Source organism: Pogoniulus pusillus, chromosome 12, assembly GCF_015220805.1.
Source record: "Pogoniulus pusillus isolate bPogPus1 chromosome 12, bPogPus1.pri, whole genome shotgun sequence".
NCBI classification, from domain to species: domain Eukaryota; kingdom Metazoa; phylum Chordata; class Aves; order Piciformes; family Lybiidae; genus Pogoniulus; species Pogoniulus pusillus.
This window is the reverse complement of record NC_087275.1, coordinates 26,867,317-26,879,622: the sequence shown is the minus strand read 5'-3', so window position 1 is coordinate 26,879,622 and position 12,306 is coordinate 26,867,317. Positions and strand designations below refer to the sequence as shown.

At 37.3% G+C, this 12,306-nt stretch overlaps 1 protein-coding gene across 18 annotated transcripts in view; it reads right to left on the bottom strand.

The window, feature by feature from the left end:
- DMD (dystrophin) overlaps positions 1–12,306 on the bottom strand; it is a 1,274,903-nt gene that overhangs the window by 681,693 nt on the left and 580,904 nt on the right. For all 18 annotated transcript variants that reach the window (XM_064151948.1, XM_064151957.1, XM_064151959.1 and 15 more), the window contains 2 exons: positions 9,776–9,931; positions 5,552–5,722 (listed from right to left, as the gene is read on the bottom strand). In XM_064151948.1, the coding sequence (XP_064008018.1) occupies positions 5,552–5,722; positions 9,776–9,931 (327 nt within the window). The remainder of the gene's footprint in view (positions 1–5,551; positions 5,723–9,775; positions 9,932–12,306) is intronic.

The window sequence follows — 12,306 nt, the reverse complement described above, 5'->3', positions numbered from 1 at the left end:
ATGAAGCTAATTCCTTATCCACTAAGTGATCAACTCATCAAATTAATGTCTTTGACTCAAAAAAATTCATTCATAGTTCACCAAATTAAATATTTCCTTAGTTTTTAAAGGAACTATTCTTTTTCCTCAGTTGTTTCTCAGAAAAATGCAAGTAGTCTGCCTTAAAACTGGGAGACTACAACACTACTGAATCTCCAGGACATGAGCATTTCCAAGAGAAATGGCATTTATGATTGCAGCACCCAGGAAATGAAAGATACCAGACAGATCTTTCTCTGTTAAACCTGCATGCAGAGTGTGCCTCAGGTGACAAGTTTATTCTCTCCATTCTGGTATAACCAGAAGGAGGAGTGCTTAGAAAGGGAGACCAGACAAGTTTCCCTTAATACCAGTCCTTGCAATCAAAAACACAGGAGAGAAGCTGTAGTGTAAAATAAAAGTTGTGCTTAAGAAAAAACAACTTTGGATGGCTTGAAATCCTGGCAGAAGCCAAATAGCTCGGCAGTGTTGAAAGGTACAAGAGAGGACAAACTCTACTGAGAATTCATCAGAGCTTTGTAGTTGCATGCAATAATATTTTGACTATTTTACACTTGGATCTAAAGGATGACAGGATGGATCACGTTAGTACAATTAAACACAGCCTTACACACTTTGGGTGGGGTTCAGAACTCTCTGGCACCATTTTACTGTGCCATATTCTTTATCTTTCAGTTCACTAATGAATGCTACTAACTTTGGGTGGTTATTGTTTTGATATGTGGTTTTTTTTGTTGGGTGTTTGGTTTTTTCACTTGATGTTTCATGAGGAAGTGAAATTCATAACCTTCATATTATTAGCAAATGCTAACAAGGAATAAACTATATTTGAAAACAAAAGCTGCATAGAATGGCTTTTTTTCTGACAACATGGTGAATCATAGAATGATCTGGGTTGAAAGCGACCTTCAAAAGTCACCTAGTCCCCCTCTGCCATCAGCAGAGGCATCCTCAACTAGATCAGGTTGTCCAGAGCCCTCTTGAGCCTCATCTTGAGTATCTCCAGGCATGGGACCTGTAAGTTAATATTTTATAATGGTAAAAATGCCATGTATCAAGTTGAACTGCTGATGGTCTTTGAACAAACCAGGAATGTAACTAGAGAGGATGATATTTTAATTGTTCTGGTCATTAACATTAAACATAAACCCCAAAAAATTCAACACCAACAAATAACTGAAGAAAAGCTCTGCGTGCCTCCACACTGCCTGTGCACTGTGAGCTACTCAGAAGTAATCTTTGCAATTTGAACCTCTCTAAAAGAAATTAGTCAGGTAGCTCAGCTCTCCTGGGTGGCATTAGAGGATTAATCAGAAGCTGACATTATGGCCTTCTCAGTGGCTGATTATAGATATTTATTTGTTTATTTGCAGCACATCTTTTATTTTTATTGCATTCTGTCCACCAATTATGAATCAGTTGACACAATTTTCACATCATTTTCTTTTATTGATTTTACTGACAGGAAATATGTTGTTAATGCTTTAGCTAATGTAATTCTAAGTACTTCAAGTCAACTGTATATGCACAGATATTATGCATTGTGCTAAAATATAACATTAAAGCACTGGCAGATACATACTCTGCTGATAGCAGGGAGTGATGCAGAACTTTTCCTGCTAATTCTATCTGCCACTTCCTTTTTGAGCACATGGTTTCTGGGCAATTTAATTCTTATCAGGCTAGTTCCTGATTAAAAGACAAATAAACTCTGCAATGGTTAATGACTTCAGTGATTAATATGTTCACTACATCGAACTTCTAATTACAAAGGGATTTCTAATATACAATGCCTAATGACTATCTTTCCACCCACATGCCATTTTTCTTATCTATTGTAACAGAACTGAATTCAAATGGAAAGATTTAGCTTGTCTCTACTGAGTAAAAAGACAAGATTTACAGTCTTCAGTATATCACCCATCTCATTTCACATAGCCAAGTTTTTGTTTCATCCTTAGAAAAATTCCAAATATAAAGAAATAAATAACAGACTTCCCTTCATGTCTGGGTTATGTTTCATTCACATCACTTCCTACTCAAGATAGATACTCCTTTTTATTTCTAGTTTATACCTTGAAGGCAATGTTTGCATGTATGAAGTTCTTCACAGAGAGAGTGATTTCCTATTGGAATGGGCTGCCCAGGGAGGTGGTGGAGTCATCATCCCTGGAGGTGTTCAAGAAAAGCCTGGATGAGGCACTTAGTGCCATGGTCTAGTTGATTGGATAGGGCAGGGTGATAGGTTGGACTGGATGATCTTGGAGGTCTCTTCCAAACTGGTTGATTCTATGATTCTATGATTTTTTTTTACCCTAACCTCTATCTTGGAAACTCTCTGAGTTCCTTTCACTTCTAAAATAAAATCTTCAGTAATGAAAATTAATTAGAAATGTGTGCAGCAATAAATATTGCCAATTTATTGTCCTGGAAAGAAAAAAAGATGTGAGCTCTCTACTTGATTGACAGAAGCACACATCCAATTTTCAGTTTTGGGCTCTTCTTCCATCCATTTTCTGTCTTAATTTTTCTGTAGGCTTTCCACACAATAGGAATCTGCTGGGATTAATTAATCTCTCAGTGCATTTCATTAGACTGGTTACTGTCTGTGGCAGCCTACTTACCTAGGAAGTCCAAAGCCCAAAGCTGGGACATTAATCACATGCTGAGAGGTGCTGGGTCTGTGGACTGAATTATTGATGTCTCAGTGAAATCCATATAGAATTATCAGCAGTGTACTTGTTGAGGAGGTCCTCACACAACTTTTAAAATGTCCAGAATAACATGCAGCAACTCCTGCATCTTAGTGCAAGCAGATTCTTTAAGAAAAAGTATATGCATTTTAGGTAATGCCTGCAAATACTTACATTTGAAAGGCTAGCATCTGCCATCTTTACTAGCTGTGGTATTGCTTAAAAGTCTGATGGTATTTATGTGAATGTTGGTTTATATTTCCTAAAGAGGGCTTAACTAAGGGAATTCTGAAAATAATTCAACCAGTACATACCTATCTCAACAAGAAGTAGCTGCTGACATCCCAAGTTGTTTATTCTTATTTTAGTGGTGAACTGGAGAAGAAGATCTGAGCTCTATATGAGATTAGAGAGGCTTTGGACAGTATTTGAATCTAAAATACGTTTTTAAATCAATTCTTCCTTTATGTATCAATTCCTTGTGAGAATTCAAAATACTCAGTGGTGTTTGTTAAGATTAGTAGGTGGAGTGGTTGTCATTTGGTATATTTTTCATGTTAATATTCCTTATTTTAATTAGCTCCTATTACTTTGAGGTGGTTTTTTTTTTTGATTGTCATAAGATAAAAATATGCTATTCTTTTTGTAGCAAGTGTAAGACATAACAAGGACTTCCCAGGCTTTAGGTTATAATTATCCAACTTCTAAAGCATTAAATTTCATATCTAAAAATTAAATGATATGAAGGACAAATCTCCCTATTTAAAGTGCTGTGAAGCTGCATACATCTGGATTAACTTTCCTGAGCGTGCATGCAGGGACATCCAGTGTACATTTCATTTTCAGCAGAACCGTACTGCACAGCTTAGCATCACCAAAGATGATTCATATTTTCATGGCTGCATAAGTGGACTGAGTAACAGGCAGGTCACTTTAAGGGCATTAAAACCATTTGATTGTCTAATCCACCTCTTAAAATTCAGACAGTTGCCCTGTATTATCATGATATCATTCAAAAGTAATAAAGAGCAACTGCACAGATTTTAATATAGTTAAAGCAGCAAATGAAAATGAAAGAATCTTTTTTTAATACTACTTTGAAAACACTGTCATTCTTAGAGACTGATGACCAAAAACTCACAGAAGACTTGTAAACTTTCTTTTCATTGTTATAAGCTTGTAAATCATCAAAGAATTTCAAGGCTAAAGTATTTTATCAAGCTCAGAATGCTGAAAGAAGAAAAACAAACCAACAACAACAAAAAAACAACCAACCAAACTAAAAAAATAGCCAAGCAAAAATAAAGCCCAATGACAACCATATTTTACTTCAGAACATTTTATCTGTCTAGCCTTATAAAATAAAAAGTAAGATTGCCTGTATATGATGCAGGATTAATTCTCTACTGAGTGGTGCCTCCACCACCTCCCTGGGCAGCCCATTCCAATGGGAAATCACTCTCTCTGTGAAGAACTTCTTCCTAATATCCAGCCTATACCTACCCTGGCACAACTTGAGACTGTGTCCCCTTGTTCTATTGCTGGTTGCCTGGGAGAAGAGGCCACCCCCCACCTGGCTACAATGCCCCTTCAGGTAGTTGTAGACAGTAATAAGATCACCCCTGAGCCTCCTCTTCTCCAGGCTAAAGAAAAGGAAATTAGATGTAGAGAGGAAAAGGTAAGGGATGCCCAAATAAATAGTCTCACTTCAATTGGGAAGTTAAAAGAAGAAAATTTTAACAATAAATAAAAGGTATTGGAGATAGGAAAGTTACAAGAGGTATAGGGAAGAAAAAACAACATACAAAATAAATAAGTACAACCAGATTTCATGGCAATGGTTTTGTTTGCCTCGTGGTAAAACAAAGAGTAGCAGGAATCAGGAGGGTGATGCTGGCAAGCAGGGAAGCAGGGCGAGAGAGAGAGAAATTGGAAGTTCCTCTGTTTTTTATAGGGATCTAGACAGGAAGTGAGAGTGAGCTAACCACCACACCTGGTAGTGTTCAGACCCACCCCAGGGAAGAGTTAGGAGGATCTGGGGTCAGGGTCAAGACCACTGCCCCAGGAGGGTTAACCCTTTACAGTTAGGTAGGGTTTTATTAGTTGTATATGCAGAATATAAACTAGTTTAACTAACTCTGAATGATACTGTGCAAAGTCTTAACATCAGACAGAGATACACAGTTGGATGTAGAACTCTTACATTCCCCAGTGATTCTCCAAGATTATCTAAACTGTAGCATGCACTGGAATTTTGAGGAAAGGTTCATTTGAGGCTTTGAGTTTTAACTTAAGAGTTCAGGGTGAAGTGTCCTGCAGATAAGAATCCTCCAGAACGAAAATACCTACATACCAAAAAAAGAGTAAAACTCCCAAAAAGCTGACTTCCTGTCTGCTATGTGAATATGTGAAATATGCAATATTCTGACAGCCTTAATCTTTCGTTCACTGGAGCTATTTTGTTATTTCTAATCACGAGTAGAGTAGGATGAGAAAAAATGGATCTCTGTTTACGTGGATCTGTATTTATATGGGTACTGGATGGATAATTAGTACTTTGACAGCTGAAATGCTAACATTAAATCCATCTTAGTGAAGATTCCTACATTATGAGGGTGAATTGAGTTATTAATATACACAAAGACAAGATAGTTTAAACTTTCCTGAGCATTAATGTTAGGGTGAGATAATGCCATAACAGCTACAAAGGTCCACTAATTAAAATGTCAGAATTTTCATTCTCTTTATGACAAAAGAAATCTCTCTGTAATATGCATTAACTGAAGTACATAAAGGCACTCTAAGTGTTGCACTGTTACCTTGCCCCAGGCAATCTCGGATTCCAAGTTGCTTGGCATCCCCTGCACAGCCGATCTCTTTGTCAGTTCTGCGTCCGTCGCTGCAAGCCATTCTGTCATAGCATTAATTTCTTTCCGTAGCTTCCGAGACAACTTCAAGCATTTCTCTAACTCTTGCTTTTTTTCTGTCACCTGCAGAAAGAAAATAGGTGTTCCATAACTCTTCAGTCAAACAGGCTCAATGAGATACCACTTTCTATAGGCCATTTTTCTTAAAGGCTTGACTTGCAATTTCATGTGCCGAGCTGCCCTTACACCACAGTTGTGTCTTCCCTTAACTCTCTTAACATCTATAATTGAGGGGGTTAGTCTCTTCTCCTAGGCACCCAGTGACAGAAGGAGAGGGCACAGTGTCCCTGTGTCAGGGAAACTTTTGGCTGGACATTAGGAAGAAGTTCTTCATGGAAAGAGTAATTGGCATTGGAGTGGGCTGCCCGGGGAGGTGATGGAGTCGCCATCTCTAGAGGTGTTCAAAAGGAGGCTGGATGAGACACTTAGCTCCATAGTTTAGTTAATTAGAAGGGTGGTTAGGTGATAGGTTTGATTTGATGATCTCAGAGAGGCCTTTTCCAACCTGGTTAATTCTGTGATTCTGTGAATTTGTCATTAGAACACAGACACTTTCAAGAGCACTGTGTGCACAAAGACATGCTGAGTTTGAACTTTCAGAAGACCTCTGCAAATCTCCGCTTCCGCTTTGAACTTATGCATTGCAAATTAATTTGGAAGAACTGAATTAAGACACAAAACAGATGTCAAAACCCTTCAAACCTTTCATGTAGAAAGGCATCAGTTAATTTCAAGGTTTTAATTTGCTGCATGTTTTGGACAGGAAGTTCTACAGACAATCTCTGGTTTATTTGTTAAATTCTTTAAAGCATTTTACATGGCAGCTGAAAGAAGGCTGGGACTGGATGATCTTCGAGGTCTCTTCCAACCTGGTTGATTCCATGATTCTATGCTGCATTATCTTGGAACCCTGAGAAACAGGGGAAACAACAATCTTCTCTGCATGACCCTGACTATACTCTAGGAGAGACAAGGAGAGATAGTTCTGCATACTTAGTAGAGCAAATACGCTGGTTTGAATCTAACTGGAATATTTTAATGAGAGAAATTAGATCACTGGATGTGAAAAGAAAACAATAGTGATGTCTGTATCATTCATTGGTTATGCTGGGAGACAGAAAACCAAGAAACATAAACCAAGTCAGTATCTGGCTGCTGCTTGCCAGTACTAACTATCTCTGCCTCTGTGTAACCTGATCTAAACATTCTTCTAACCTCTTATCGGCTTCCCACATCTCACCCCTTGCACTTAAGTCTTCTGAAACAAGGCAAGGGGTTGGAAGAAGGAGGGGAGTTAGTTCAGAGCCCTTCTGGGTATTTTCTGCTGTTCTGGAGAGGCTTTACATTTCTGTATTGTTTGTATATAGTTGTAAATATCTGTATATATGCTTGTAAATCTGTGCTACACTGTAAAACACAGCTTCATTCCTTAACTTCCAGACAGCTGAGAAACTCCAAAACTACCATAGCAAATTAGCCTAAGAGTAAATTAGGAGATCTCAGATGGGAATCTACACCACAATAGACATTAGGCAACTAGCAGTGAGAAAATGCAAATTAAGAAATTAATGCTGTGATGAGTGCAAAAACTCCCAGTCAAAGAAGGCAGATCAAAAGCACTGCTTCAGTCACTAATATTTTAATGAAATTACTAATCACCTCATGTGCCAATTAGTAGCAAAGAGAGATAGTAGTCACTAGTTTTTCTTTAAGTACTTTTAAATAGAAGAAAAATACATATATATGTCTACAGTGATAACATGTAGCCAGAACTGACACCAGGATCTACTAAAATGATTTTGGGCTTTGCCACTGTTTGAGTACAAGTAGTGGCACAATGATCTCCTCTACCACAAAGAGTTTGAAACTCTAACATGTAATCACATGTTATGAGGTTAGGTATGTGGCTTTTGCTCTTCCTGAGTAAACAGATTTGATTTGCCAAGAGAATAAGCAGTAAATGTCCCTGATCATATATTGTCACTCTCTGGAGGCTTGCATCCCTGAATATTTCTTCTTCATTGAATATGCTTTCTGTTCTTTCCTATATGCCCAATCTATGAAATGAGACCTTAGACCTTACAAATCCCTGGGAAGGAATATAAACCTCAGCCTTTTAGAGCTCCATTCACACAGGTAGACAGGAATTCACACATATTTTTCACCTCTTCTGATGAGTATTGCTAGTCATTGTAAAAACCAATTTGCAGGTACAGAGCTTCAATACAACACAAAATTCACTACTCTAAGCCTATGTAAGAATTCTAAACACCTGATGAATAATAAAATGAAGTTACTACAGATACGTGCCCACACAGAAAGAACATTTGTGTCGTTATATACACCTGTAAATTCTGCTGCATGTAATAATACTACACTCTTTCCAGAGTGAGTATACCCAGAGTTCACTGATTCATCAGGTTTGGTTTGCTTCAAGTGTAAAAATATGGACGAATGGGAAACAGTGCCCTCTAAAGGCCTCCTGTATCACAAAGTGATCTCAAATGTGCCATCTCTTCTAGGTACTCTCTTCTATGATTCCATCTCTAGACATTTTCAAATTTAAAGCTGTTTTAGCCACATGAAATGCTTCACTTGCAAGAATTCTTGAATACAATGAAAAACAAAAAAAGAAAAAAGAGAGAGGTGGGAAAAGCAGACATTTAAAGCAAAAGAAAGGTGTTTTACAACCTTCTAGTCTTCTATGTGCTTCAAGATGTGTTTTAAATATTGGGAGGGATCTCCTGAGCCATTGGATGTCAAATCACACAAATCTGTGCTTGAAGCTGTGTTTTTCTTTCAGGCTACACATTTCAGTCCTGAGACTTACAATCAGTTATAACTAGTATCATTTTTCTCTTAGAAAGACTTTGACTCAATAGAATTAATTAGGGCTGATAATGGATAACTGATTTTTTTGTAGTTCTACATATCTCTGGTATTTCATAACTCTAAAACTGTTAAGTAACATGCTAGGTAAAAGTAAATGTGAGAAATTACATCTAGGACAACAAAGCTCAGCAGAGTACACAGATTTTTGAGTCACACTAATTTGCAGTATGGCTCACTTTAGAAACCTATTGCTTACTAATAGCACAATTTTAACCTTCATTAGTCAAGCAGAGTCTCCTATAACCATGGCACCTATCTGCTGTTACTTTAAACACAATGTAGGAATAAATGCTACACTTTGTATAAATATGAAACTTAAACATAGCAAGGTGCATTCCAAACCAACACATTTCTCACTACAGAGCTCAAGGGATAATGATAATTTGATGAAGGAATCTAATAATCCCCATGGAATGGAAGATGACAAATTACTAAATTATAAAAGAGGGTTTCCTGGCATCTGAGATGTAGAATAACAGGAAAGTTATTTCACACACTGATAACTAAACATTATTCTATGTGGCTTATATATTAATATAGAGAGGGAAAAGGCAAGTCAGAGTTGTACATGACATTTAAATCAGAAAACAACAATAACTGAGCACGTAAACAGTTCTGTGATTCTGCCTATGTGCAGAAGACTGAAGAAGCAGCAAAGCAGAGAGGTACACAAATGCCTCCTAATGAAAGCTGCAGTAGCAAAAAGTTTTGGTCAAGAGATTTTTTTAAAATCAGGACAAATGGAAATTATATATCTAAAGACCTGGAGAGTCAGAGCTAGAAGGAAGTGCAAAGGTAGAATATCCTCTTTTATCAAGTAGATCTTTAGATAAGATATGAAAAAAAAAATCTCAAACAAATCAAAGTATTTTTCTGACCTGAATTGTTTTGAAACAAGTGACTGAAGTATTAAAATGAAATGAGAGACTTCTTTGATCTATAAAATCGATGAACTAGTAGTTAAAAAAAATAATAAGAAGAAAGTGTATCTTTATATTTCAATAAAAGAATTCTGCAATTTTCTGGAAAGTTATTTTATCCTCAGAGCAACTGAACAGCCATCTTGATGATTGCCTTTGCCTCCATTCTTTCTGTCCCACTGTTTACAAAATGTGAGGGTATTGAAAGGAACCCAATAAAATCCCCTATTTAATTACTGTACCAGTATTGCTCTTTAGCAGTTAAAAAGATGATTGAGTTTTGTATTAAGACCACAGAGCTCACCTTTGCACCCAATTCATTATATTGTAACTTCAGAGCTGTAAGCCTCTCGTCCAGTTCTTTCGGGTTCTCTGTCTGCTGCTTCTGAACAATTTGCCTCCCAGTTTTTATCACTGTTTCCACTTCAGACTTCACTTCACTCAGGCTTTTGTATAATTTCTAATCAAACAGAAACATGAAAGTGAGATGTCACCATTAAAATAAGCAAACCAGAAAAGGCTATTAAAGGTACTATAACGACACACTAGAGGTCTTCACATTGTTTGCTGTATAAAGACACCACAGTGTATGACTTTAAGGAACGTCCACTGTCATTTGAAAGCTGAAGGAGTTGTGAGATACAGTGGTATGTGATCTAAAGATCCATAACACTCTGAGTTTGTATGGGGGGAAAAAAGATATAAGGAAAGACTTCTCAGTTTCAAAATTAGAATTTAACAGATCAGAACAACCTAACTTTACTAATACTGGCTTCAAGGATTTATCACCAAAACCAATGGTAGAAATAGTACAGATAATAAAGTATAGGTCATCATTAATTGTTTTAAGATATGGCAAAGGCTGACTTCAATCTGATTTAGATAATGTAGTGTTTAAAACAACAACAGATGACCTCTGCAAACTTACATAGCTTGTTGGAGGCACTTAATGCTGCAAATATCTGCTAAAGTAATTTAAAAACCTGGCAGTTTTTCATACTAGTAAATCAAGAGATTGGTACAAGTTTCCCACCCTATATTTACAAAGTGCAATACTCTTAAGAAAGCCTCATAGTAAAAAAATCACAGGAAAATAAAATAAAACAGTAAAAAATTTACATGAAAGATTAATGCAATGAGTTCAAGCCAAAATATATTCTACAATCCGTTGCACTTTCTTGCTGATGTATGGTGTAGAGTAGCTAACATTTTATAGGGTACTATGAACAAGACTTTTAAAAATAAAACCACTGTGAGATTCTTTACAGGTGAAGATGCCTTAAAAACACTGTAAGTCTTCCACAAACTATGACAGAACTGCAAATGCTAGCTGCTGGGTGAAGTTACTTTGAGTGCAGGGCTTCTAATTGATAAAAATGGGAATTTAAGAGTAACTGCATATTAAAAAAACCCTGAAGAATTAAAGAAATAGCATCAACTTGTTCCATGCTTATTATTTAACTTAATTCTTTATGTTTCTAAGTGAAAGAGGTTGAAGGGGAAAACCTGACATTGTCAGATGTGTCATCATCCCAAGAAAAAACCCAGCTGAAGACAAGGAGCATTTGTGGGTTTTTTTTGGCTGTTAAAAATCGTCCTTTTATTGTCATCAAGCACAATGTGTTCATCTTTAGCTCCTTTCAATGGAAAAAGGGTACAGAATTATGGAGACATTGAGGGGAAACATATGGGGGATATATACAGGTTATTTGCTCTTGAAATAGAAGAAAGTTACAGTATGTAATTTCATGGAAGCTGTAAGCTATGTTTTTACTTCATGTTTTGTCTTTCCTGGATAAAACAGATTTATGCCTTACAACACCTCTTTTGGTTACAACACAGAGTTCCATGACTGTAACATATTTGGAACAACAGGGCCAGTGCATGGAGAAAAAATTACATATGTAAGATGGGAGGGGGAAAATGGATCCTGACTATCCTAATATAAAGAGAGTGCATGACTGTTGTTTGAAAGTTTACTGAAATTGGAATATTATGATTTTTAATCATAATATTCCAATTTCTCCTCCTGAATTCAGAGTAACATTCTCTATTTATTTCAGTTTTCTCCATATAAATCCAGATTTTTTTTCCCCCATCCAATTAATTAGCATCCTGTGCTTCTGAAATATGACAGATGATGGCCCCTCAATTCAAGAGAGATGTTGAGATGCCGGAATGTGTCCAGAGAAGGGCAAAAAAGCTGGTGAGGGGCCTGCAACACAAACCCTATGAGGAGAGGCTGAGGGAGCTGGGGGTGTTTAGCCTAGAGAAGAGGAGGCTCAGGGGTGACCTCATTGCTGTCTACAACTACCTGAAGGGACACTGTAGCCAGGTAGGGGGTGGCCTCTTCTCCCAGGCAACCAGCAACAGAACAAGGGGACACAGTCTCAAGTTGCGCCGGGGAAAGTCTAGGCTGGATGTTAGGAGGAAGTTCTTCCCGGAGAGAGTGATTGGCATTGGAATGGGCTGCCCAGGGAGGTGGTGGAGTCACCATCCCTGGAGGTGTTCAAGAAAAGCCTGGATGAGGCACTTAGTGCCATGGTCGAGTTGACTGGATAGGGCTGGGTGCTAGGTTGGAGATCTTGGAGGTCTCTTCCAACCTGATTGATTCTATGATTCTATGAAGAGTGTAACATAGAGAAAGGAAAAAGTATAAAACTGTTAGAACTATATCACTGTGTTATTAAATCTTGGGAAACTTTAAACTGGAATACAACTTCAAGTGTACAGTGCCTTTCTAACCTCATTTGCAAATAAGAAGTAGGACAAGAGGAGTTAATACCTTTTCCCTATCCTCCTCTTCTTTGAGCAAAACTGAATTTTAACTGAAAA